The sequence below is a fragment of the Anoplopoma fimbria genome, chromosome 11, assembly GCF_027596085.1.
Source record: "Anoplopoma fimbria isolate UVic2021 breed Golden Eagle Sablefish chromosome 11, Afim_UVic_2022, whole genome shotgun sequence".
NCBI classification, from domain to species: Eukaryota; Metazoa; Chordata; class Actinopteri; order Perciformes; family Anoplopomatidae; genus Anoplopoma; species Anoplopoma fimbria.
The window spans coordinates 21151334-21177375 of NC_072459.1; the positions used below are offsets into that span (position 1 = coordinate 21151334).

General features: G+C 42.5%; 2 protein-coding genes and 2 long non-coding RNA genes across 6 annotated transcripts in view; 2 read left to right on the forward strand and 2 right to left on the reverse strand.

The window, feature by feature from the left end:
- Positions 1-57: 57 nt before the first annotated feature.
- LOC129098713 (uncharacterized) lies at positions 58-2238 on the forward strand. Its single transcript, XR_008531603.1, has 3 exons — positions 58-134; positions 1197-1327; positions 2149-2238. It is a non-coding gene; the product is annotated as an uncharacterized LOC129098713 (long non-coding RNA).
- LOC129098712 (mitochondrial glycine transporter A-like) lies at positions 1352-7665 on the reverse strand. Of its 2 annotated transcripts, none has more exons than XM_054607799.1 (8): positions 7480-7665; positions 5236-5345; positions 4163-4287; positions 3907-3991; positions 3608-3787; positions 2706-2874; positions 2418-2578; positions 1352-2267 (listed from the first exon to the last, which is right to left on the reverse strand). In XM_054607799.1, exons 2-8 carry the CDS (start codon positions 5248-5250, stop codon positions 2145-2147), a joined length of 858 nt encoding a protein of 285 aa, XP_054463774.1. In that variant the 5' UTR covers positions 5251-5345; positions 7480-7665; the 3' UTR covers positions 1352-2144. The 2 variants fall into 2 exon arrangements, with proteins under 2 accessions (XP_054463774.1, XP_054463773.1); XM_054607798.1 differs by lacking the exon at positions 7480-7665 and adding an exon at positions 6585-6744.
- On the forward strand, positions 3742-4224 carry LOC129098714 (uncharacterized). Its single transcript, XR_008531604.1, has 3 exons — positions 3742-3820; positions 3928-4026; positions 4157-4224. It is a non-coding gene; the product is annotated as an uncharacterized LOC129098714 (long non-coding RNA).
- A 91-nt stretch (positions 7666-7756) lies between the features above and the next one.
- Positions 7757-26042, reverse strand: part of LOC129098360 (myosin-9-like) — a 33086-nt gene continuing 14800 nt past the window's right edge. The window contains exons 4-41 of one of the 2 annotated variants that reach the window (XM_054607352.1): positions 25588-25615; positions 25388-25481; positions 24047-24067; positions 22625-22717; positions 22454-22517; positions 22195-22293; positions 21953-22096; positions 21761-21856; positions 21294-21565; positions 21005-21178; positions 20681-20854; positions 20414-20528; positions 19072-19256; positions 18277-18398; positions 18116-18185; positions 17867-18027; positions 17621-17729; positions 17380-17511; positions 17019-17225; positions 16786-16923; positions 16426-16549; positions 16101-16272; positions 15791-16003; positions 15551-15695; positions 15237-15443; positions 14990-15094; positions 14024-14176; positions 13648-13896; positions 13325-13537; positions 13017-13229; positions 11972-12133; positions 11741-11869; positions 11560-11648; positions 11341-11464; positions 10960-11168; positions 10069-10177; positions 9782-9954; positions 7757-9451 (exon numbers count right to left, since the gene is read on the reverse strand). In XM_054607352.1, coding sequence (XP_054463327.1) covers positions 9343-9451; positions 9782-9954; positions 10069-10177; positions 10960-11168; positions 11341-11464; positions 11560-11648; positions 11741-11869; positions 11972-12133; positions 13017-13229; positions 13325-13537; positions 13648-13896; positions 14024-14176; positions 14990-15094; positions 15237-15443; positions 15551-15695; positions 15791-16003; positions 16101-16272; positions 16426-16549; positions 16786-16923; positions 17019-17225; positions 17380-17511; positions 17621-17729; positions 17867-18027; positions 18116-18185; positions 18277-18398; positions 19072-19256; positions 20414-20528; positions 20681-20854; positions 21005-21178; positions 21294-21565; positions 21761-21856; positions 21953-22096; positions 22195-22293; positions 22454-22517; positions 22625-22717; positions 24047-24067; positions 25388-25481; positions 25588-25615 — 5396 coding nt within the window. In that variant the 3' untranslated portion in view covers positions 7757-9342. The remainder of the gene's footprint in view (positions 9452-9781; positions 9955-10068; positions 10178-10959; positions 11169-11340; positions 11465-11559; positions 11649-11740; positions 11870-11971; positions 12134-13016; positions 13230-13324; positions 13538-13647; positions 13897-14023; positions 14177-14989; positions 15095-15236; positions 15444-15550; positions 15696-15790; positions 16004-16100; positions 16273-16425; positions 16550-16785; positions 16924-17018; positions 17226-17379; positions 17512-17620; positions 17730-17866; positions 18028-18115; positions 18186-18276; positions 18399-19071; positions 19257-20413; positions 20529-20680; positions 20855-21004; positions 21179-21293; positions 21566-21760; positions 21857-21952; positions 22097-22194; positions 22294-22453; positions 22518-22624; positions 22718-24046; positions 24068-25387; positions 25482-25587; positions 25616-26042) is intronic. The other variant, XM_054607353.1, reaches the window with a different exon arrangement.

Sequence of the window (26042 nt, forward strand, 5' to 3'; positions counted from 1 at the left end):
TGTCACAACCAGGAAATAATTTCAATAAAATGCGTCTGATGTGCAGAGTGTATTATACTGTAATTCTGAACGCAAACTACAGACATGAATAATGCCAAAGAAAATCATGATGGGACAGCGAGACAAGCAGATAGGTAGGTTGATTGGGACATATGTGTTGATTGAAAGTTAGGTTTTTGGTGATTGTCAAGGACATTAGATGCAATTGATCCTCCAAATAAGGCTAAAAAAGTGGGAGTTTTTCGAGGGGTTGTCACACATATTGTGTCATTTTGGTCTCTCACCATACAGTGCCTATATCATTTGATATGCTCCATTGAGCAAGCTGCCATTTTGTATTCAGCCTTAAAAACTATTGTCTGTAATTCAGTAAGAAATGTCACACTCTGTATCAAATGACTGATTTGCCAGTAAACAGTGGCAAATGAATAAACTCAAAGGATTTGACACTGTTCTGTGCCGTTTGTTGGCAAATGAGAGGTATAGCTTACAGTCAAATGACGTTTAAAAGACAAAGCTTATTGATATAAAACTTTTTATTTACATTATATAGATGTGTATGTATCAAATAAAAATACTAGACCAAAGTAGATGAAAAAAAACAAATGAGTCATAAAGTTTAGTCAGCATATATTTCTCTTAGAAGATGCATTTTTTTCATGTTTTATTTTTAATTCTATTGCACTGTGTTTATTCATGCACCAATCGGCAAGTCAAATTCCTTGTATGTGGAAACATACTTGACAATAAATGCGATTAATAATTGTAATAATTTCAGCAGATAGCAAACACTCGGCAGCTTAATGTCTTATCCTACACTCCTTGCCTTATTTCCTATTTGACATCATGTCACCACTCCCCCTCTGCTGCTTATCTCTGTCCTACAGCTCTTTGATAAGTCTTTGGCCTTTCTGTTCTGGCAGTCTGCTGCAACGTGCTGACTCATACGTCTTTCTAATCTATTTTTTTTGTGAATGCATTGTTTTATATCCCTTCTAACTAATGAGAAAGAGTAACAAAGTCCATATCATGCAGTTCAGATACTTGAGTTTTTAGGTCATTCTATTTTAAAGAAAATTATTATCCAAGGATTTAATTCAATTTCCATCTGCTGCTATCTGACCAATACATAACGATAACTAAAACTATATAAATGATGTATGTCTACACATCTTCTTTTTTGTTCTGCACACAAGTATGGACCCAGATGAAACGTCTGGTTGGAACAAGTTGAATATTAAGTCCGCCGTGTCACAGTGACCCCTGCACAGCCTGGGCCAAGAACTCAGTGTGTCATGAGACACAGGTGATCTCAGGATCATTGACGGTGAGAATAATGGGCACTTCAGGATTCGTGTTCAAAATAGATATATTGCACAGTGCTTTATTTTCTTAAGCATCCATAATACTGTAGAAAAATGATAAACATCTTTGCATGAAAGTACACTTCAGACAAATATCATAACATTTTCAGGCAGATGAATGCACTTAGTTCATACTACAAGCAGATTATTTTGTTTAACAAAATTAAGAATATAAACAATATTGTGTTATTAGAGAGTCATCCAAGAGCCTCTCCAGGTCTTAAACTGTGCGTGCGACATAACTGCAGGGGTTAAAGTGCATTGCAGAACTCTGAGCTGTATCTGGGACACGGTCTTGAGTAATTGTGGATTGTGTCACTGCAGTCTTAGAGAGTTCACAACTGTGAAACAGGAGACACAGGAATTCTCGCCAAGGCGTTTCTGAAACACCCAAATACTTCCTGAAGATCAGAATTTTTTACAACTTGATGTGCAATACAGGCCATCATATCATATCATGCCTGTGTTATTTTAAAATACTTTGCCCAGAGTTACAAAGCTCTGGCCAAAAACATGGTTGCTGAACTTCAACCATAAGCCAGCAAAGCACAGTTCATGAAGCAAAGTCTCCTCATCTCTCCTGTAATGTGCATGTTAGTCATTTAGACAACAAGTGTAGACCGTCTTCATTCACCAGTCTGCATTTTTTGTTGCAATATTTTAACTCATTCAAAGTCTTGAACTCTTATGAGTAGCTTCCTTTTCACATTACCGTCTTCACCCTGTGACTCGACTTTTAGCTCTACTTTCTCTCACAAGCTTCTTATTGACTTTTCCCTTTCAGGACTTCAGTCCAAAACGGGCCATCATCTGCTCATACACTGTCCACGCCATGGCTGCAATCATGGTCCTCCTCAGTGCCCGAAGAACCGCCCCTCTGAAGAACCCCTGAAGTCTGTGTTCCTAAGAGAGAGAGAGAGAGAGAGGAAGAGAGGATGCATTAGTTGGTCAAGGCAAACTTATACATTCCTTGACACCCTGAACAGTGAAATAAAAAAGCATAAAACATGATCTGACCCGACAGTCTAAGCAAAAGAGGAGGGTGATAGTTACCATATAGATGTATCTGATAGCCTCGGCTGTCCTCAGCTGTGGATTCACTTGGACGTGTGTTTTGACCACATCGGCGGGTTGGGTGATCAGAGAGGCCAATATCCCCGCCAGGATCCCACAGCTGAAGTTAGCCAGGGGGGCTGAAGAAGATGTGCTGATTTCTTGAAGGAAGATAGAAAATAGGTATTTAGTTCAAATTAATGTTAAAAACAATTACCTCAAAAAGAAAGAGCCTGTTTTTTAAAAAATAATTACATGCTGCTGGTTGTTACTGAAATGTACGCTTACCTTTTGGCAGTGAGGCCTTGGTCTGGCTGTAGAACATGACGTAGATACCAGAGAAAGGAACATCTCTGAGTAGAGTGGCTATCAGTCCAGAGAACAGAGCTGCAGGACCTTCAGTCCGACACACGCTGCGCAGAGCGCCGGTCACACTGCCATAACTGTACCTGCCACACTGAAACACAAATTTAGTTTAGTTTATTATGCACATAACACACTGGTCTAAACACAGACAACGCACAAACTAACAAACACACTGTGCAGCTCGTTTTTATGATATTTAGATGTTTGTCTGGTCAATACTCTTTATACAGATTTTTACTGAGTCAGCCAATACTACTTTAACATTGTATGTTGCAATACGGTAAAGGTAAATTAGCCAGGAGTAATGGATAAATGGTCAAAATAGTAGCGACAAGCAACAGATAAACATTTGAAATAGTTAGCTAAAAGTAAATTAGTCAAAAGTAATGGTTACATTTTTTAAATAATTAGCAATGGAAAAACATTCAATTAAACATTAAAATTAGCGAAAAGTAATAGATAAAGTGTTAAAATAGTTAGCTTAAAGTAACGGACACATAGGCTGTTTGAAATTGTTAGCTAAATGTTAATTAACCAAAAGTGATAGATAAATGGGTAAAAAACGCAACGGATAAATACTTGATGATAAATAGTTAAAATAGTTAGCTTAAAAGCAAAAGATAAACATTTGAAATAGTTAGCTAAAAGCAAAATTACCCAAAAGTAATGAGTAAATGGTCAAAACGTTGAACTTCTACCACTCTAAATGGTAGCTAGGACGATTGCAAACTTGACCAAACCAACCTAAACATTGACAACACAATTGTACCCAACATACACACACACACACGCACAAAGGCATGCACGTTTCTGCCTGTGCTTACTTCAAAGCGCGTCTTGATGACAGTGACCGGCAGCATGAAGACACCTGCCACCGTCCGGGCCCCGCCTCCCAGCAGCACGGCCTCCATGGCCCCTGGGCTGCCGTCCTGGAAGAAGTGCTGCTTCAGAGAGTAGTAGGTGCTGAAGTAGATCCCCACTCCTGGGATGGTCCGGGCAAAGGACTGGAGGAGCAGAAGATGGATGAGAGGCAGCTGGTGAATTTTTAAAACAATTTTTATAGACACAGAAGACTTTCAACGAGACACGGGTTGGAGTAAAGACACAATAAAGATGTTCTAACCGGCGAAACTCCTTTCCACAGTCCCAGCAGCCTCTCTGTCCGCACCACGCTCCTGAGCACCGTCATCATCCCCACTCTGCCCGAGCTGAAAGAGGAATGCTCAGATAAGCTGACAGAAAGGTGATCATAACGAATACTGCTTCTTGGAGGTCATAAGGCATGAAAACATGTGATGCAACTGTGTGTGTGTGTGTGTGTGTGTGTGTGTGTGTGTGTGTGTGTGTGTGTGTGTGTGTGTGTGTGTACATAGACTTACCCGGGCTGCATGCTGCTCTGCAAAGTCTGCAGACGGGTCTTGACCAGGTCCAGAGGTTGGAAGAGCAGCGTGGAGCAGGTCCCACTGATGGAACCACACATGAAGGCTTTGATGGCTGGGTGGGCCTGAGGAATCAAATAAACATTTGATTCACGCATAGCATGCTGGAGATAATGAAGCTTGATTTATGATATGAACTTGGGAAAATATTTGTGCACTGTTTGAACAGGCTGTGTTGAGCCACAGAGTTAGTTTCAAATCCAATTAATTTATAATATAATTACATTATTTATAGAATTTATTGTAAGGCAATAATTTTGTTGATGACGACCTTGGCCCCAAAGCTATTTATAAGCCACAACATTAAAAACGTTATCGCCTATGGTTGTTAATGTGTAACATAGTTCAAGTGAATATTGCAGTAATATTACTATTAGTGACCCAAGTAACTGTTTTAATGTTATAAATTATATTCAAAATAAATGTTTAAATCTATTAGAATTATTTTCATATATTTATTGAGGGTGTTAACTTATTGTTTGGTCGATGACATTTAAAAAAAATTAAAAAATTGGTGAGTTTCTATAAATGATGTTCGAGCAACAAAAACAATACACAAAGCCTTGATGCAAGCGCCTTTTTACAAATGGGGAAATATTCATTGCATTGGTTGGTTCACCAAACTTTGATTTGATTTTCACAGCGTATTCTGCCAGACAATGAAAAATAAACTGTCCACCCTCATTGTATTATTCAACTGCGATGTAACAACACAGTTTGCTCCCCCCAAAGGTAATAATACAGGTACTGGTCACCCACTCTCCTTCACTTTAACTACAATCTACAGTTCTACAACCACCTCTGGACTCCCTGCCTGTCTGGTCAGAAAAAGGAGGGTAAAATAGGTCATCATTATGTCAGAAGAGAATGCCCTGACCTCAACTTAGTGTAAAAAGGTGCAACGTCACAAATCTACTCAAACCCAAAAGGGAGAAAAAAGTAAACTTCATAACTTCCGACTAATAATCAAGGTAAACGAAGGTGTAAATAATTTCTCTTGCTGCAAATCTCACCAGTGACAGTTCCATACTCCTTCGGTACGATGAATACGTTTTTTCAAATCTCTTGTCTTCTCTTGTCAATTTGTCGCTCTGCTGATGTCCACTCTGTAATGTTTGCACACCTAAAAAAGGGTGAAAAATGAGGAGGGGCCATTCAGTAATAAGGTCAGGCGGTTAACCAACACAGTCTTGGCATACAGAGAAACTCATACAGGTGCATGTAAACAGCTCTGCTGTCTGGATCAGGCTGCAGATGATGCACACACACATGCACACACACACAGCAGGCTAAATATACAGACCTCCTGACTGTCAATGTGCTTCCTATTTGCGACCACCGGACACACAACACACAGCTACTCATTGACTAACAGAAGATCGTTGTGCTACATATTAGGATGGATCTGGTGCACGTGAACACTTGATGAACTTATGGAAAGTGTGAGAGTGTCTATGTGTGTAAGCTGGAGAAGGATGGAATCAGACCAGTGTAGAAACAGATATTCTGTGTGTGGTCAGCAGACAGTGTTTATTAATAACCAAATAACACCAGTATCATTTGACCATACATTCATAGGATGAATGCAGCTAGACCATCTCAACAGACAGAAACCAGTCAAAGATAAGGTGTACTGTATTGTTTGCTTCTTACGTTATCATTATTAATTCAATTCAGTTTATTTTGTATAGCCCAGAATCACAAATTACAAATTTGCCTCAGAGGGCTTTACAATCTGTGCACATGTTACATCCTCTGTCCTTCCCTCACATTCACAGGAAAAACTCCCCTAAAAAACCCCTTTAACAGGGAGAAAAAAGGAAGAAACCTCTGGGAGAACGACAGAGGAGGGATCCTTCTCCCAGGATGGACAGAATGCAATAGATGTCATGTGTACAGAATGAGCAGCATAACAGAGATACAACACATTCAAGATAAGATAAGATAAGATAAGATAAGATGATCCTTTATTAGTCCCGCAGCGGGGAAATTTGCAGACTTACAACAGCGCAGAGTAAAGTGCACACAAGAGACATAGCAGAAGAAGACAAGCTAAAAATAAAAATAAAAAATAAGATAAAAAATAAATAAAATAAAAAATGAAAAATAAAAATAAAATAAAACAAGTATTATAAATAAGCAATAAAAAAAATGTATATGACATAAATGATTCATATAATAAGACTACTTATAATAACAGCAGCAATTATTACAGTAGAATTATAGCCATGAATTAATTAATGGTCTTAGGGAGCTTATAAAAATGTTACAAAGTGTGATCTCCTCATGTAAGGCCATAATAATTAACTCAAACAAAACAAACAGCATACAAATACTTCAGGTGTGTTCTTCTGTATCTTACCCTCCTTTAAATGCTCTCTACACGTCCGACGGGAGCACAGACTGACCTGAACCGCTCTCGTCACAGGAGCTCTGTGCTGTGACGTTAAAAAGCGACTGCTGACCGTCACATTGAAAACTTAAACTGGCCGGTTCCTGCTTGATGACGCGGCATGTCATAACTGTGAGAAAGCCCCGCCCATCCCGCAGGGGCTGGCTTCTGATTGGCTAAACAGCGTTAAAGGGGCACCGCTTAATAAAGTACCTGAGATGGGAAAAAAAATAAGAAAAAATGTGGTAGATATTTTTTTCCTCTCTTTTTAATGTTATGTTAAAAATAAAATAAAATATCATGATCATCATCATGAAAAGTTGTTCTCTTAGAAGTAAAAGTCGTCATTTTACTGAAGTAAAAGTACAAAAGAGTTAGCAGAAAATAAGTAAAAGTACTTATGATGCAGAAGGCGTCCTTACAAAGCATTTTACATTTATTATAGCATTTCATCACTTTATTTAGGCTTCATTTACAATGTTTTTAGTAAAAATACAAATGGTGGTGACAATATTGATACATAACTAAGCGTAAAATAATCTAATGGGGTAAAAAAGTGCATTATCCAGTGAATTTCAGTGAAAAATAATAATACTCAAGTACCTCAAAAATGTACTTATAGTACTACTTTGCGGAAGTAAATGTACTCTGTCACTTTCCACCACTAGCTGTATTAAAGAAAACCCATTTTCTAATGATATTTGACACATTTGTCAGAAATGTAGATCTAGTAACAGAAACCAAAACGTCCTACAAACAAAACGCTGAACCAAAGTCGTGGTGAATGAATAAAAGTGAACTTAAGGCTTCTTATAGAAGAAACGTGATATGAAGAAAAAAACAAAAACAAAAAAACAGTTCTCACCCAAATGTCGCCATCCTTGTCTACTTTACTTTATTCACTTAGAGTGGAACCGGTTCTGGCTTGCTCTGCTCCCATTGTGTCTTATAGAAAAGCCCTACTGCCCTCTGCTGGTGATAATACATCATTTCATAAACAACAACTTTGGTCTCAGAGGAGTCCAGTTTTGAACTTCAAACCTGGCATTACAAAACGCGTAATCCCCAAAGTATTGACAAAAAAAACTTCTGAAATAAACAAACAAGTATGAGCCAACCGATAAAGACACAGGTAGACAACATTTAGCAGTTTAGAAAGCCTCTTTAATTGCAATAATACTTCACAACATGATTTTCCATTCCAGAGGTGCAGACAGACAAACATTACAAAATAATTGAGGAGATGCAGTTTGTTTTTTTGGATTACCTTTGATTTTTAAGTGCGAAAGAGCGATTTTTATTTTTTTATTCTTTTTAAATCTTGGAGCCGTTATTCTTAACAACACATTCCTCCCACTTCCCAGCAGTGTGAGCCGAAAGCAGCCCCCGAGCACAGCCTGTGAGGGGTCTCTAGCCTCCTGACACCTCTATAAAACCGCTCACCTTATACATCTGCTCTATATCTCGACCACATGTTGACTCATGTCTGCATGAAGCCCCGTCAGCCAGAGTACAGTGTACGTAGGTTACAGTGATGAAGTACGCCTCCTCCTCCCATTACAACCTCAGCTACTCCTTCCACTCAACAAGCTGTGCTCTGAGAATACAGTGTGTGCTGTGAGTAATAGACTACCCCGTCACCCCATTTAAACTTGAACATAAACAAAAACACTGATAGTGATAATAAATGTAAAAAAAAAGAAAAAAAGACAATCAATGCATGACCAGGAAGAAAAATAATAGCCAACAAAATCCCGCCCAGTAGAATTCAGCTGCATTTAAGGCCTTAGTGTGTGTTGGCAGGCTGTGCGCTTATTTAATGAGCATGTGCACGGTCTTCCCAAAACTTCCAAGCTTCTCCGTCAATGTGTCATTAAACACAGAAATGCAGTGGTTTATAATGTCAAGGCTTAAGTGTTTTTTTTGTTGTTGTTTTTTCAACTCAGTGCAAAATTAAAAAATTTCAGCACAATCAAATGCCTTCAGTATGCGTCAATGAGTCTCTAATTGTTTCACTTGAAATCCGCCTCCAATTTTGTTTCCGCAAGAAATGTGTGTGTGTGTAACATTATCAAGCCAAAAAAGCGTAGTCACGAGTACTAACTGTAGCTAAATTGATAGGATACATTTCCGCGTATAAACCTTCATTATAAACTGAAGCGAGAGCGCGAGCATAATAAACATGAAGCACTTCCATTCTTAACCATTATAATAAAAAAAAGAAAAACTTCTGCATAAAATACAATTCTATAGATCGAGTTATTACTTTGGTCCCCTTCCAGTAATCTGTCTTCATCTATGTATACTTCTTCCTTCTTTTTCTCTGTCTTCAATTAGAAAAATAGATCCCAAATCAGGACTATTATAATTGGAATGTTTCCTTACAAAAATATTTTATTTTCCCAGAGAATGAAAAATGAAGCAAACAAAAAAAATTTGGCCCCAAAAAACCCCCCAACCATAACGTTTGCGTTTGTCAGCATGGCGATTGTCCGAGTTTACTGGCTTCTGTATGTGTGAAGCTGTGTTAAGAATGCATAGATTGTCAATGTTAAAGAGATCAGACTGTCACAGGGCTAAACCTTAATGAACGGGTCGAATCCCTGTCTCTAAGTCTTACTTGTGTGTTCCTCTCCGTTCAGTAGGTACAGTAATGTGTGCTCATATGTGTGTTTGGATCGGCCTATTTGTGATGCAGTTCTAAGGAGTCGAATGGCACTGTGGCGGTTCATTCAGGTTTGGGCTCGGGGATCTCGCTCTTGGGCTCGCTCTCCTCGTCGCTTTCGATGCCCGTGCGGGTAACGGTGCGGCGCACGGTGAAGGGGAAGTCGCCACGCCTGAAAAATAAAAGGAAAAAGAAAGAAAGAAGCAATTAAAACTAAACTCCAGAACACTTAAAAGGTTTGTTGGAAACATTTGAAGAGTATGGTCTGAAGCAAAGCGTAAAAGTAGAGGTTTTCTTCAGTGAAAATACATTTGATCATCATGCTTATAATAATGTGATGGCACTTTTAAGGGCACCTTAATCTTGCATAAGTTTCTTGTATACAGTTGTTTTAGTCTACAAGGATCCATCTTGGTCATATTCCGGAATAAATGATACATTCACCTACGTCAACAGATCTGTGTCGAATGGACAACAATGACTCTACAGTCCCTTTTCCCACCTGAGCTTGTTCTTGAGGGTGGTGACTTCACGGTTCATGACCTCAGCCGACTCTGTGGCGTCCTCCAGCTCCCTCTGCAGCTTCCTCCGGTTGGCGTTGGCTCTCTGGGCCTCTTCCTCAGCCTCCTCCAGCTGACGCTTCAGCTGCTTCATACGAGAGTTCGACTTGTCCACCTGCAAATCGGACACGGATAACGTTAGACGTACAGAAGAGTACTTTTCTCCGTTCTCCCGGATGTGGGCTACGACAATTATTAGCTTCGACAGCTGTGATGGAGAAACTCTGACCTGGTCTTTGTACTGCTCCGTGTTGCGTCTCTCGTCGTCCACCTGCAGGATGACTTCCTTCAGTTTCTTCTCGGTGCGTCTCACGAGCTTGGTGGCACCCTGCCTCTCCCTGAGTAGAGAGCACAGCATTGGTCAGACCAATATCACATAACGTGGGCTGGTGTAACCTGGTGGAGGAACTATTTAGAATCTGCTTGTGTAGAAGTAACACTACTGCAATATAATAATGTTCCATTACAAATCTAAGATCTGCATTCAAGTACCATTATCAAACTAAACTACTTAATTTACTGTTGTAATGTACAGGTAGCTTATCTGTTACAGTGCATCATGTTTTGCTCATGTGTTTTGTATACAAAATCTTTATCCGATAGTTACTAAAGAGGTCAAATAGTATAATATATAATATAATAATAAGTGAGTTTCCCTCTACAATAAAGTGAAATAAAAATGTAAAGTACCCAAAATGTCTTCTTAAATGCAGTACCCAAGTAAATGTATGTAAATAACCACCACTGGTGTAACCCTGGTGTAAGTCAATGTCCGTTCTACTCCTGTACTATTTCCATGGTGTATATTTTGAGAAAGACTTGAATACAGATTTTTTTTTTTTTCATGTATGTCACCACCGACAAACAATTTGTAATACTGCAAAATTTATAAATACTGCAATACTTTCATCATAGGCTCAATCACCAGTGTGTAACCTCTGTAAGTGATTGTGAGTCAACAGAAATTCATTTAAATAAAACAGTCAGAGATGTCCACTTTCAAGTGCTTTGTTGGACATTAATAGAACTTAGACTTTTTGGGGGATTTTAGGAAAAAAAATATTTTACTTATTTAGGTGTAAATATAATGCAGAATAAAAGCCTTGGCTGACGCTCTCACCTGGTCTCCATGTCCAGCTGTTCCTCCAGAGCAGCGATCTTTGACTCCAGGGCAGCCATATTGGCCTTGTACTTGGACTTGACTGTTCCCTCCAGCTCCTGCAGCTTCAGCTTCAGCTCCTTGTTCTGACGCTCCAGCTGGCACCGAGCCCCCTCCACACGCTGGCAAGTACTGCGCTCTGCTGTCAGCTCCACGTTCATCTGGTCAGTCTAAAAAACAAATGTAAAAAAAAACTTGGACGGGGACTTTTCACTAAACCTGGGGGTTTGATTGATTTAATAAACTTAAAATACAACAATTTTCACACCACAAATGGAAAATAATCAATGTCTCTTCTGAAATGACACTACAATGAATTGCAGAATACTCGTGTCCACAAACCTGCAGCACTGCTTTCTTCAGCCTGTCGTTGGTCAGCTCAGTGTTGCACTGCTCCTCCTCCAGCTCTTCCTCCAGCTGAGCAATGCGAGCCTCCAGGCGTCTCCTCTCCTCTACAACCTGAGCACTGAGAGGCAGATCAAAGAAAGGTGGGAAAATGGTCAACAACAGGTGATGCACACAACGGACAGTTGGGATTTTTTTTTACTTTAGATGTCTTACTTCTTGCTGGCCTGGTTGTTAATCTCATCCTGCAGTTCGTCTCTCTCCTGCTGGGCCTGTCTCTTTACTCGCTCTGCAGCTGCCAACTCCTGCACGGGGTTGAACGAGAAAAGAGCAATAAGAATTAGCGTGCAACAGAGGCAGGGCAGTGGAATAGAGTTGGAGAGGAGCGCGTGCCGACCTCCTGCATCTGGATCATCTCAGCCTCCATGCCCTTCAGCTTCTTCTCCGTCTCCTTGCTCTGAGCGAGGATCTCCTCTCTGGACATGCGAGTGTCCTCAAGCTCCCGGATGAGGTCCTTCATCTGGGCCTGCGGAGTCAAGAGGAATCAGTCAGACAGAGCCAGATGAAGCGGCTGATGCCGACAATGGCTTTTGTTGTTGTATTGCAGCATATTGAACAACCGACTCACTTGGATTTTCTTCAGCTGTTTCAGGGCCTCGTCGCGGTTCTTGTTGGCCATGTCGATGCCCGCCTCCAGCTCCTTCAGGTCCAGCTCCAGCTTCTTGCGCGCGGCCACGGCTGCGGAGCGCTGCTTCCTCTCATCCTCCAGCTCCATCTCCATCTCCCGCACCTGACGGATATCCATTTGAGTTCAGCATACGCTCCATTACCCACAACCAAGAATTTCTTAGCCCCGTTTATGTAAACATTAATTACATAACTAAAATCAAACCACATTTAATTGATCATTGGTCATCATTGATTTCAAGTTAGTCAATTGCATCTGTCTAAATCAGGACTAATGCAGTAAATTTACTGCAGCAGCTATTTAAAAAGCACCACTGTGTAAGACATTTACCAATTTATCTCTGATTATGGCAACAGCCTGTACACTTATAGGTCATGCTCATTTTCAAATGATTGTGAAGGTGGAAAAGCAGGCTCTGACTATTTCCATTTAATTGTCAAGCGACTTTTAAGCAAACTTTTGAATGTTGCGGAATTAGGCGATTTTGTAGTCACTGGTTCGTAGCAAATAAACTTGGCTACAGCGTAGTTTGGTCAGAGGTTGGCAGTATATACAGGGCTATCATCGGTCAGTAAACAAAGTAGAAGAAGAAGAGATTGTTAGATGCTGTTGGAAAGACAAAGACAAGCAATGGGAATATCCGAGAAGAGGCCGACAGCAGGAATTACAGATCAGTCATGTGACTTAAATCTTTGCTCTGTCAGAATTTATTCGGCTAAACTTTTTAAGTTTTGTTGAAGTTAGCTTTTTCCATACAGCTGTGTTATTGCAATACTTGAATGTCTCTTGTTTCTAAAGAGCAATCTTGTCAAAGTTTGAAAACAATACTGGTCTACCGAGTACAGATGTTTTTTTTGTCTGTAACCAAACTGTTCTAGAATATTATATACAGAATGTTCACCAGTCTAGAACCAACTTCCCACAGGACGCAGTTAATCAGTTACCATATAAACAAGATTTAGTTCAGTCTATATCCCATTCGTACCTGTTTGACCAGAGCCCTCTTCTTCTCCTCGCCCATCTCGTCCCGTCCCGACAGGTCTCTCTCATACTGAGCCTTCATGGCCTGCATGTTGACCTCCAGACGCAGTTTGGCGTCCTCTGTGCCCTGAAGCTCGTCCTCCAGCTCCTCCAGCTGAGTCTTCATCTCCTCCAGCTGCTGCTCCATCGCACGCTTTGCCTTCTCCAGCTCGTGGACCTGCAAAAAAAAAAAAAAAAAAAAAAAAAAGATTTTGTGATGAGGGCATGATGGGCTAAAACACGCCTCTGAAAACACACATTTTACACACTTACGCTCTTGCCAACGTCGTCCTTAGAGGACACCAGGTCCTCCATCTCGGCCCGGAGCAGTTTGTTGTTGCGGTCAACTTCATCCTTGATGTCCATCAGAGAGTCCAGCTCACGGGTTAGAGCCAGTGCCCGGGTCTCCTTTTCACGGGCCTCAGCTTCAGCCTTGTCACGCTCCTCTGCATAGCGGGCAGAGATGTTCTTCTCCTCCGCCAGCATCTGCGGAAAGTCGGGAAATCTTTAGAATTAGAGTCCATGAAGATTAAAGAAGTGTTTCTCTAACACACACACGCACACACACACACACTTTACTAACACACACATCTCACCTGGTCAAACTTCTTCTGCTTCTTCTCCAGGTTGGAGACGATCTGCCGGAGGTGGTCCTGGTCTACCAGCAGGTCGTCCAGCTCCTGCTGGAGACGTGTCTTGGTTTTGTCCAGCTTCTCGTAGGCAGAACATTTCTCCTCCATGCGCAGGTTTATTGCCTCCAGGTCCCTCTGAATCCTCTTCTTCCCCTCCTCGGCGGTCTCCAGGCAACCCGCGTCCTGCTCCACCTTCTTCTTCATTTCAAGAAGCTGTACGAAAAGAGACGGTGCGTCACTCAAGCATTCAATGCTGTGATGCTTCATAAAATATCCAAATGGAGGTTCTTAGCTGTGTGCATCTCAAGTTTGAGTGGCATGTTCTCGTGTTTTTTCTTACCTGAGCCTGAACGGTTTGCAGCTGCTTCTCCATAATCCTCTTGGCCTCTTCTTCCTCCTCCAGCTGTTCTCTCAGGTTGGTCTGCTCGTCCTCCAGCTGACGCAGACGTGTGCTTTGGGACAGCTTCTGGCGCGTCTCTTCTGTGAGGAGTTCCTGTTGGAAAAGTGGGCATAGGACGCTGAATCAGACATCGCAGACCATTTGATTTTTGTGATATCATCAACGGTTTTAATATCTTAAAATGTGAGCAATTTACCCGATCAATCACACGACACATCTTAATAAATAATTAAATTAAAGTCCCCCTCGACACAATTTTTTTTTCTTCTTGCATTTAGAACATTATCAAATTCCTTATTTGAAGGGGGGGGAGAGAGTTTCTCAGCCTATCACCTTAAATATGAGTTTAAGATATTATACATGTACGCAGGATTTTGGATACAAATTGTTGTCCATTAAGAGTGTAAGAGTGTTATGTAAACTCTAAACCTCCAGAGTACACACACACTAAAAATGGATTTTATAGTGATGCATCCAGTATATAAAACTTTGAAAATAAAAAAGATTTACATATTGAAAATCTTTTTCACAGTACATTTTGAATCATACAATAAATAACGTAAATTATTCCCTCTCCTCTTCGTCTTTGCAACAAAAATGGCCAAATTAAAGGATGAGACCAGTTAATACAGCATTACTTTCACGTATTTTTGGAGGTCATATATGATACTTCATCTTCCTTTTATAATTTTTTAGGGTACAGCCTTTTTTTTTATAAAAACAATGTTATGCTTCTTCTTGAATGCCCTTGAAGAGCTGCAGGCCAGCAGTGTGTTCTTTGACCACATTAGCCAGAAATATATTGAAATTTGGCGAAAGCATCCAGAGAAAGGGAACGTTTTAATTAAGTTTGTGTTATGGCTGAACATAAAGGAGGCCATAAACAGCGGGTGTGTCAGTACGTACCTGAACATCCTGCAGTTGGGACTCCACAGAAGAGAAGTCTTTTGTTGCCTTGATGGACTTGCCCTCCACGTCACACAGCACAGTGTTGACATTCTCCAGCTCGGCCTGTGGACAAAAGGCAACTAGTGAACCACTGAACGGAAACAACGCGTCACCTAATCAGTTTTCAATCTGTATGGATTTGGAGCATACGCAGAGAGCAGCAATCATCAGTGTAATCATTGTGGGTGCAAACAAAGAATTGTACCTGCACTTTGGCCAGTTTCTCAGCCTGCTCCAGCCTCATGCGCTCGCTCTCAGAGTGTTTGAGCTGCAGCTCCTGGACCAGGCCTTCGGCCTTCTTCCGGCGATGCTCTGAGTCTCCCTTCCCCTGCATCAGCGTCTGCAGCTCAATGACTAGCTCGTTCCTCTCCGACTCCAGAGCCTGCTTGGCCTTCTCCATGGACACTTTGTTCTGCAGGGGGGGGGCGGGCATTAAAGGTTTCAGCAGTCAAAATAACAAATGTGCATTAAGGGGAAATCAAAGTAGTTCTGATAAAAAGGGCTCTGATAGCGATTTACCCTCTTTGCCTGCTCCAGCTGCTCGTTGAGCTCGTCGAAGGCCTGGCCGTGTTTCTGCCTCATCTCAACCAGCTGCTGATCGTGAGTTTTTGCCTCTTCGTCCAGAGTCTTTTTGAGATGTGCCACCTCGGTCTCGCGCTTGGACCTAAGAGGGAAGAGCGGAACTTAATCTCGTCGTGTCAAGATGTATGAAAGACTCAAAAAACGCATTGGCGTTACTTAGACCACCAGTATCTATACCTGAGCTCCTGCTGAGCGGCGGTTGAGTCCAGAGTGTCCTCCAGCTCGGTCTTGAGGGCCTCCAGCTCTTCTCCCAGGTCCCTGCGGTGTTTCTCTGCCTTGGTGCGCGCCTGCCTCTCCAGCTCCAGGTCTTCCTGCAGCTCAGAGAGCTGAGCCTCCATCTCACGGATCTTTTTCTGAGCCAGGTTCTTCTGCGCCGCCTCCTCCTCGATCCTGACGGGAGGAATAGATCACCAAAAAAAAAATGTGTAAATGGCAGTAAAATGACAAACAATTAATAAAACAAGGAGCGGTTAAGTCCCATTCAGACCTGGCCAAAGCTGCCTGGAGCTCTTCCTCCTTCTTGGCGAGTTGGGCGCGGAGCTCGGCAATCTGGGCCTGCAGCTCGGCAATCTGGTCGTGAATCTCGTTGAAGTCGCCGTCCAGCTTGCGTCGGTTCTTTTCCAGCTCCTGGCGCTGCTTCTCCTCCCTGCGCAGGCGGTCTAACATTTAAAAATAAAAATAAAAAGAAGAACACATACGAGTTTATAGAGAGGAAAAAAAGTTGGAAACTATAGTTACACCTCTTTAGGACCTCTGGGTTCTATAATAGCTAATGCAAGTGACTGTTTGACACTATCTTGTTCTCGTCCTACCCTCCAGGTCTGTGATCATGGCCTCATGTTTGGTTTTGAGTTTCTGCAGGCTCTTGGATTTCTCCTCCTCCTCCGTCAGGTTGGTGGTGTACTCAGAGATCCTCTCATCCAGCAACTTCTTCTCCTGTATTCACAAAATAAAAAATAAAAAATCAGGTCAACAATAAGTATCCTCAGAAATGACACTTTCATTTCTAACATTTGTCCTTAGCAGAAAGGGTTGAATTGAGCGCTGCATTTGTTACTAGCTCCATCTTCAGTTTGTCAGTGCACTTGCACCGAAAGACTAACGAGTTACCACGTCTTCAATTGACCAATCCAAGTGTCCGTCACATTGTTGATAGTTCCTCTCGTCCTAACCTTGTTTAGTTTGTTGTTCTGGTCGTCGAGAACCATGACCTCATCTTCAATCTTCTTCATCTTGGCCTCCAAGGTGACCTTCTCAAGCTGAAGCTTCTGTCTTGCCGCTTCCTCCTCGTCCAGCTGCTGCTCCAAGTCCTGTGAGATGATGAACGTTAGCAGAGTTGGCACAGACATACAAACAGCAGTACATTTCTAAATTAGCGTGTGTAATGGAGGCGAGTAGAACTTACTCCGATGTTCTGCTGCATCTTCTTTTTCTCAGACAAGAGCTGCGAGGCACGCTCCTCTTCCTCCTCCACGCGGGCCTCCAGGTCGTGGAGGATCTCCTCCAGCTCCTGCTTCCTGGCGGCCAGACGCGCTCTCATCTCCTCCGCCTCGGCGCAGAGTTCTGTCTCAGCCTGAAGCTGCTCCTGCAGGGCATTCTTCTCGGCGCCCAACTGTGATCGTGCAAATAAAAGATTTAAATATCAATATTCAAACAAAGTGTCCTCCCTCATCATCCATCACTGAATATTATAAGGATGTCTCTTCTACATTTCATACCAATTTCTTGATGTACGTAGCAGAGATTGTGTCTTTTTATATTTTTACCTGATGCTGTTTATCCTCCATCTCCTTGAGCTGCTGCTCAGCATACAAATGCTTCTCCTTCACCTTCACCAGCTCGTCATCCTTGGCCTGCATCTCCTCCTCCTGCCTGCTGACTTGCAACAGAGGCTTCACCTGAGGACAAAATAATGGATGTTAGAAAGGACAATTAAAAAATGTGGCGTGGGGGAGGGGTAGGTTAAAGAAAATGTTGGCAAAGATGTTGAAAGAAACTGAGGTTTACCTTGGTGAAGAGCCTCCACCACTGCCAGTTCCTGAGTTTGAGATAAGCGGCGCAGTTCCTCTGGATCACCTTCATCGCGGTCAGCTGCTGCTGTCTCTTGGCAAAAGCCCTATGAAGCAATATCAATTCAAAAGGTGCAGATTAAAAAAAAATAAAAAAATCTTGTTCAAACGCTTCAATTATTTATTTTGTTCACAAGTTACTAAACAGGATCTTGCAGCCAAGTCACAGAAGGTCTTCTCTTACTTGCGGGCCACGTAGCCTCTGCACCAGGCCTGGAAACTGATGATGATGTCCGTGATCTTCATGTCTCTCTCCTCCTCCAGGTGAGCGAGGACTCCCGCCCTGAAGAAGACTTTGCTCTGGCCGATCCTGAACAGGTTTGGATCCAGCTCCAGGCTTTTGACCTGACGGGACAGGACAGCGCTGATCAAATTAAACTGCAGAGGGACTCGTTAGTGCGGAGCTTAGCCAGAAATATTGTGGAGCCCTTACCATAAGCACGCAGGCCTGCTTTCCATCCATGAAGCCTTTGGGGATGGCATTGGGAGTGAGGATTTCATACCTTGGAGAGGAAGCAGATGATAGGATTTATTTTTTTCTGACACACACCTACCAGAGAACAAGCCATTCTGGGAAGAATGTTATTTTCTCACCTCTGTCTGAACTCCTGGAACACGATGCGGTTGGGGAAGCCCTGTCTGCAGATACGGATCCCCTCCAGCACGCCATTGCACCTGAGCTGGTCCAGGACCAGATGGGGGTCCAGTTTGCCAGCCTGAGAACGGGGAACATTTACTGATAAGCAGTGTGAACAGCTCTACAGAGTGGTTTATAGAACAACAAAAAGGGCTCAGGAAACATGGAACCAGAGGGACTTAACTCAAGAACTAAACCAGGAAATAAAAGTCCTAGTCCAACACTCATACAATTTTTTTCGACTAATAATCGATTAGTGGATTAAATCGACATAACTGTAGTTGGATGTTTTCGACAAGGTATCACGCAAAGGCACCACATTTATAAATCTTATCTCATTTACAAGAAATGTGCTCATACGTTTCTTGGAAATAAAAAAGCATGAAGAAAAGCTAATTGACTAAAGAGTTTGTAGTCGCCTAAGACCAAAACGACAATAAATCGACTAGGAGGGGGCAGCCCTAGGTTTTTTGTTTTTTTGGGAATAAATTGGTATGCAAGTTGTTGTCGTCATTTGTGTCTGGGTTTGACAAATCAGCAGACAGGACCAGCAACAGTCAGCCCTTCAAACTCCAACCTTAAACTTCCTGAAACATTAGAAAACACAAATACCGACCCAGGGACTTTTTTCATTCATTTTCTTTCCCCAAGGACTCAAAGACCTTTTGAGTTCCTCAAAAAGTATTTGGGTCCTCTGGGAAAGTTCCTGCAGAAGAAAGTCTACCAAACAGATGCCAGCACTTCTTGTGTACCTTCTTCTCGTGGTTGGGGATGATGCAACGGACAAAGTTGGGGTTGGTGTTCCTCAGAGTGGCCATGAGCTTGGACAGCTGCTCTTTGTACAGCTGGCCCACTGTGCGGAACATACCCTTGCGGGTCTTGAAGGCACCGGGCATGTCCGACATGGACACCTTATCCAGACCCACGATGCGGTCCACTGAAAACAAGACAACAATAGAGAGAGGAGAGACATTATGTTATAAACCAGGGGATTTTAGATTCAAGCATTTGAATATTTAACCAGGCAAACTCAAACCAAATGCAAGAATGACTATGACCATTGGGTCTCCTCTTCCTTTTGGTAACATACACCAGGAGAGAGAGAGTGGAGGCGGTTCATAACACCAGGAACAGTGAAACACCACACAAACGCAGAGAGAATGCTGAGGGAAAATCAGGGAATCAGGCATATGGGGACAAGTAAGGAGTCACCAAAAAAAAAAAAAAAAAAAAAAAGGGAAGCCAGTGAAGCGTGGACAGATTACACACCATAACTAGAACACAGTGCAGTGCATGGAAGCGGCTGGTCAACTGTCGACACCGCCGGCTCATATGTCTCTGAGTGACAACTTATGTGTGATGGTTCGATTGAATATATATATGTGTGTCAGGAAAGTGGCAAACTGTGGCAGTGTGCATGTATTTTTGTTTTGTGGTGAATATTTTTTTTCTTTTCTGTTTTTTAAAACACACCAAACCCATGCAGTATCTACCCATCGCTGCTGTACCCATGACCAACACCAGGAGTCCCCAAACAACACTATTACACAGGGGGAGAAAAGGAGAGTTCAATGACAGAGCAACAAGTGGTTAAGATGACCAAAGGTTTTTGTTACTGCAAGACTCAGAAACAATAATTAATCTAGTGAAAGTTTAAACCCAAAACACAAGTTTGAACATTTAGGAGAAAAGGATGGACGGCAGTGAGGGATTCATGGAAGAAAAGCATGTTTAAAAACACCAGGTACAAGAGGGAAGGACTAAACAAATTAAAAAAGAAACCTTGTCACCTGAGTCTGAGTGTAGAATAGGAAAACGGTGATAAAAATAGGCTCTCTGACAATTCTGTACCTCTGAGACCCAGTAAAAAGAGAGAACGACAGACAAAAACAGGGCCGTACAGAGGAAGAAATGGATGGAAAGAAGTGGGATTTGAGAAGGTAAAAACAAAGGTCCACACACCAGACAATAAAAGAGCAAAAAAAAAAAAAAAAAAAAAGCACTGTGAAATGCAAAATGGAAAGCAGACATGAAATATATATATTCCCACATCCGGCACTGCACGGACTCCTGAGTTTATCTGCCTCAACTCACCGTCTTTCCAAAGCTCGGACACAAACTTGTCGGTGGACTGGTTGAGCAGTGAGGCCACGTTGTCGTTCAAGGGGTCCATGTTCTTCATCAGCCACTCGTCTGCCTTGTAGTCCACCTGAGGAGTGACATTAGGGAGGAAGACTCTCTCTTAGACCTCTGGGACATTATCATGGAGTTTGGGAACCGGACGAGAAGTGAAAATGGATGGACCAATCAGGCCTAAAAAAAAAATGTGATAATGAGAATGCATCCTAATGAAGTATTTACCTTGCCAGCGTAATGGATGATACAGAAGTCTGCCTCATCCTTCAGTTTCTTGGGCTTAAAGAACTTTGGGTGAGTGCCCTGCTCCTGGAGCACCTTCTCAACAAAGCTCTTGTCTGTAGCTTTGGGGAACCAGCACTCCTCATCCAGCAGGGCGAGGATACCAGGGGGACTGGCCTGTGTACAGAAGGGGAGATATTGAGGCACGAGACAGAAACACAGTGATGTACTAAACACAGTGGAAGAATAAAGTAGTAAGCAGGACTAAATGCCGGGTCACGTGGGGAAACGAAGGCCATACAGGCAAGTAGGATTTCCAAAACTCACAGGTTTCTCAATGAGCTCGATGCAGGGCTGCAGGTCCAGGCCGAAGTCAATGAAGCTCCACTCGATGCCCTCCCTCTGGTACTCCTCCTGCTCCAGGATGAACATGGTGTGGTTGAAGAGCTGCTGCAGCTTCTCGTTGGTGTAGTTGATGCACAGCTGCTCAAATGAGTTGAGCTGGCGGGATAAACACAGGGGGAAAAAATATTTAAAAACACAGTCGTTCAACAGCACATATCAAAACATGGACAAGCAAATTATGCTACCGACTACACCGGCAAGTCTTGATTACCTCGAAGATCTCAAATCCAGCGATGTCGAGGATGCCGATGAAGGAGGCCCCCTGCCTCTTGGTCTTGTCCAGGGCTTTGTTGATCCTCATGACGAGCCAGCGGAACATCCTCTCGTAGGTGGCCTTGGCCAGGGCCTCCACGGCAAACTCCGCCTGCTCCTGGGTCTGGGCCTTCTGGACGTAGTCCCTGCCCACCTTGATGCGGGGCGACAGGATGGCCCTGGTGAAGTCCGTGACGTTCATGCCCATGAGGTGGCTCACCTTCTGGGCAGCTGATGCGGAATAAAGAAGAGGAAGAAAACACAGCAAAAGGGTGGAGTTGAAAGACGAGGATTGGGAAAAACAAGAATTAAGGTGTAACTGCAGGAACATTGACTACTCATCAAGGTTCTCTACGGTGCTGACTACTGTAGAAGACGGGCTTCTGCCGGACATAGCCAGCTACTTCAGGTTGAGCTCTGACGTACCGGTATCGTCGGGCATGGAGGCCTGGTCTGTGTGGCGCTCCTTCTTAAAGCTCATGTTCCCGAGCTGTAGCACAGAGGCCACCACCTTCAACAAGCCTGCACAAAAAAATAACAAACAGGAGCATTGACATGGTTTTACGTTGCACTGAAACCTACAAGTTGTTTTGAAAAGGAATTTGCTGTGTGCCTCACCTATTTGCTCATCCTCGGGGATGCTCATGATCTTAAAGGCCTCCAGGGTCTCTGTGAACAGGTCCTTGTCCTGCTGCCCGGGAATGGTAACGTTCCCGTTGGAGAGGAAACGGTAGTTGTTGTAATTTTCCAGGAGGAGTTCATCTGAGAGAAACGAATGGTCAGAGTGAGTTAAAAAGGTCAAAAGAGAAAACCCTGAGTCTGCTGTCTTTAAACAGAGAGTTAAGGAATATGTCGCTTACTGCGCAACTTATCTCCGGCCCCTGTGAGCAAGTAGTAGAAGATGTGGAAGGTCCTCTCGTCTTTGGCCTGACGAATGGCACGGGATTTCTCCAACAAGTCTGGTGACCAATCTGTCAAGGAAAAGCTTTTCCCAATACTACCACGGCTGTATTTCCAAATCTGCTTTTGTGCATTGTCTTGAGACACAAAAGAAAACAACAAGAACTCAAAATGTCTTTAAATGGGAAAAAAGAATCGCAATTACAGCATCAAGGATACAAGTTTCAATATTGGCACCGACGATGTAACCATTGACATCAAAGTTGATCCTGATGAACTTTCCCTAGAGGAGGAAAAACAAAAAATGAAGAGAGGCATGTGAAACAGTCCAGCAGGAAAACAGGCAGTAAGTAAGAAGTCTGAATCACAAGATGGAGCCCTGAGTCTTACAAATCGAGAGGAGTTGTCGTTCTTGACAGTCTTGGCGTTGCCAAAGGCCTCGAGGATGGGGTTAGCCTGCAGCAGCTGCTTCTCCAGCTCCCCCTGATGGACACGAAGAGAACAGCAACGCAACATTATAAGATCAAGATAGTTCTCAGCCATGGGTTCAGATCTAACCACTGATGCACCATGAGATCCTCATATTATCATCTGTCATTTCATTTAACAGAATATTACTTCATTGTAAGAAACTGATGATTTTGCTTCTTTTTAAAGAAATATGCCGACATACTTACGTCTGAGGAGAAGCAAAAACAGCGAGTGTACGAAAACATATGAACATTAAGTGATCAAAAGGAGGGATACCATATACACACATACACACACACACAAGCAACACACACATTGCACCCAAGCATTTCCCCCACACACACACACATAACGTCATGTTAGTGCCCAAATCTGCAAACACCCAGAGACCCTGTGACCCTCATCAGTATCCCGTCACCTGTTACCCAACGCAGAACAATCCAGTGAACCCAAAGCATAAACAAACAAACAAGCGATCCTTTTCTTCTTTGATAAAATTTATTTCTTCGCGCTTTACTCGCTTGGTTTTAGTCATTTATTTCCCCCAAAAATGTGTTGCTAAGCATTTGTGCTTTCCAGCAGGGTCTTGCATAAGCTTCCACGATATTTCACTTAACTCTGTCACTCAAAACATGGAACGACGTCAGCCAAAATCCAAAGGCTACTGCTGCACTAAATCGTAAGTAAAGTGAGTAAATTCTACATGTTGTGTTTAAAGAATATATGGCAATGCACAACACTGCACAAAAGAAAAGTTGTCTCAGAGGTTGTCTGCGAGTGTAATTTATTCATCAAACTTTTCTGAGCGATAGTATTAAATCACTGAGTGAAGAGCCTAGATTATCAATTCATTTAAAACTTCTGCAAATCTGATTCTGGACTTCTGTTCTTTCACTGAACCTCTTGATAAATAAAATAAAAAAAGTTATGCAAAAAGAGAAAAGCAGTCAAACTGGACTTGGACAGAGTAGCGATACAGATGATGAAAAAATTCAACCAGACAAATGCCTAAATAGGTCACTTAGACCAAAAATTGCTGTGTATTTTCTTTTCTCCAGCAAAGACCCCTCCCTCTTATCCTTCCATTGTCTGGCTGAATTTTTCACAGGAACATAAAAAGGCTGCCACCGATCTGCAAACAAACTTCCTCCCTTACTTCCTATTGGCTGGCAGGACACGTCACCTCTGCCCTCAAATACAAAGTGACTCCCACAACAGTGCGCTCCAGCGAGGGGGGGAAAGGGAGGGAGGGAGGGAGGATGAGGGAGGGGGGCGAGGTGGAAGGTGATGACAGAAGCAGGTGGGGAGGAAGAGCGAATGGTAGGGAGAGAGTTAACTCACATGTGACAGGATCGAGCTGTTCTGTTGATGGGAAGAGAGAAATACGACAACCTCAAAAAAAAGGGGATGATGGATGTGTGCTTTCATCACTACGTTGCTTTCAGGGACATTTTATCATGAAGCAGGCAGGCCAGATAACAGCGGTGCAGCTTTTCCAGACAAGTCTGACGCACAACTGATAAATAGTAGTTTTATTTCTGATGAGAAGGTGCAGTTAAATCAGCAAAGCCAAATGCGTCACACGTGGAATAAGACATCTGGTCTGTGTAAAATGTCTTTAAATCTGCACTACTGTTTCTCTGTGCCTGCTGGGCTACAGAGAGGCGAAGTCCCGCCCCTTCTGGTGGACCGCCATGGGACCTCATTTTGGAAAAAAATATGTAAAGTAGTCAACAGCAAGAAGAAAATAACTTTTTGATCGTGCTGAATTTTGCCATTGATTACAGGTATGATGTTTGTCAATTTAAAAGATAATTTTGCACAAACAGAAAGTGGCATTTTGTATTAAAACTGCACTGTGAAAATACATCATTAGAAAGGCTTCACACCCAAAAGTTGTGTAAGTGACGTCTCTCTATGCCTGTGTGTTTGGCACTGGATAAATCACATCAGGTCCGATAACGCTACGTAGTGCATGGAATAAAGCTCATTATGTGCAGACGAAAGATATTTTTCACTGAGCGGTTTCACACAAAACTTAATGACAATAAGTGACAAAATAAAAAAAAACTTTCTTGACCTGCAATATTACATTTTAAATTGACAAACATCATATGTGTAATTTACAGCACCATTCAAACACGATTAATTCAAATTTCGTCTTTTGCCATTGACCCCTGTACATATTTTTACGAAGTAAGGTCTCTTGGGGGGACACCGGAAAGGGGCGGGGCTTCCCCTCTTTGATTGCCACCAATTCCCCTTTGATGGTAGCTCTTTTCTGTGACAGCTGTACCACTAGAGTTTTTTTTTTTCTTTTTATGTCTGCTGCAATACCTGCTTGGATACAACAATGTGATGCAATTTAACAATCATGTGCATGATCAAGTGTGCACAAAATAACGTCGATGCACATCACAGTCACAAATTAAAAAGTTGTTTGTTTCAAGTGTGAAAAAAAGTGATCTGGAGAGTGTTGTTCCTGGAAGACCATTGCCCTGGAGGAATTTAGGGAGTGCGTCTTACCTGCAAATTAAGTGAATAAAGAGCAACAGCAGGGAGTAAAGTGAGAGACGAAGGGAGAGAAGTCAGAGATAAAAAGGCGTGACTGGAGGGGATGTAAAAAGAGTAATGGAAGGAAGGTTTGAGGGAGGAACTGTGTAGCTCAGAGGCAGGACTGACCTGGTCTTTCTTGGTCTTGTGAGATGAGGCCACGTGAGCCAGATACTGGATGACCTTCTTGGTGTTCTCTGTCTTACCGGCACCAGACTCTCCTCTGTGAGACAAAAAGAAAAACTATTTAGAGAAGGTCTAAAAAACAAAACAGTAGAAGACTAGATTTATTGTTTCTCTAAGGTGTGATGTGGACGTTTGTAACTCACGTGCAAAGAATGGACTGGTCTTCACGATCTGTGGAAAAAGATGCAAATGTCGATTATGCAAAACCCCTGCAAAACAGCTATGCCGCATGTTCTAAGTGAGCATGCGTTATCGCCGCGGCGCATATGACTTTTGTAGTCTGCACAACAGGAAGTGCATTGGCCACAGACAGGAAATCCATATCCGGCATCCTGTGACTGTAAAAGAGGTGCTGCTGGGTTGCAACCTAATCAGCTAATTACCCTTCGCCTCCCTATTTGCTGGAGCCAAAAAAAAAAAAAAAAAAAAAAAAAAAAAAAAAAAAAGATGAGGATTGGGAAAGAGGGGAGTTGTTTTTTATGTGTGGTGCGCATGACACACTAAACATCAGGAAAATAGACCTAAAATGAGGCAGTATTGCCAAGATAAGACTGAAAACAGAAGATGGATTAAAGGAACACATTCCAATACAATAGCC

Coding starts and splice junctions, on each gene's coding strand:
- LOC129098712 (XM_054607799.1), bottom strand. Junction 2,875..3,607: donor TCATCAAGACGCGCTTTGAA/GTAAGCACAGGC, acceptor TTTGTGTTTCAG/TGTGGCAGGTACAGTTATGG. Junction 2,268..2,417: donor CTATCAGATACATCTATATG/GTAACTATCACC, acceptor TCTCTCTCTTAG/GAACACAGACTTCAGGGGTT.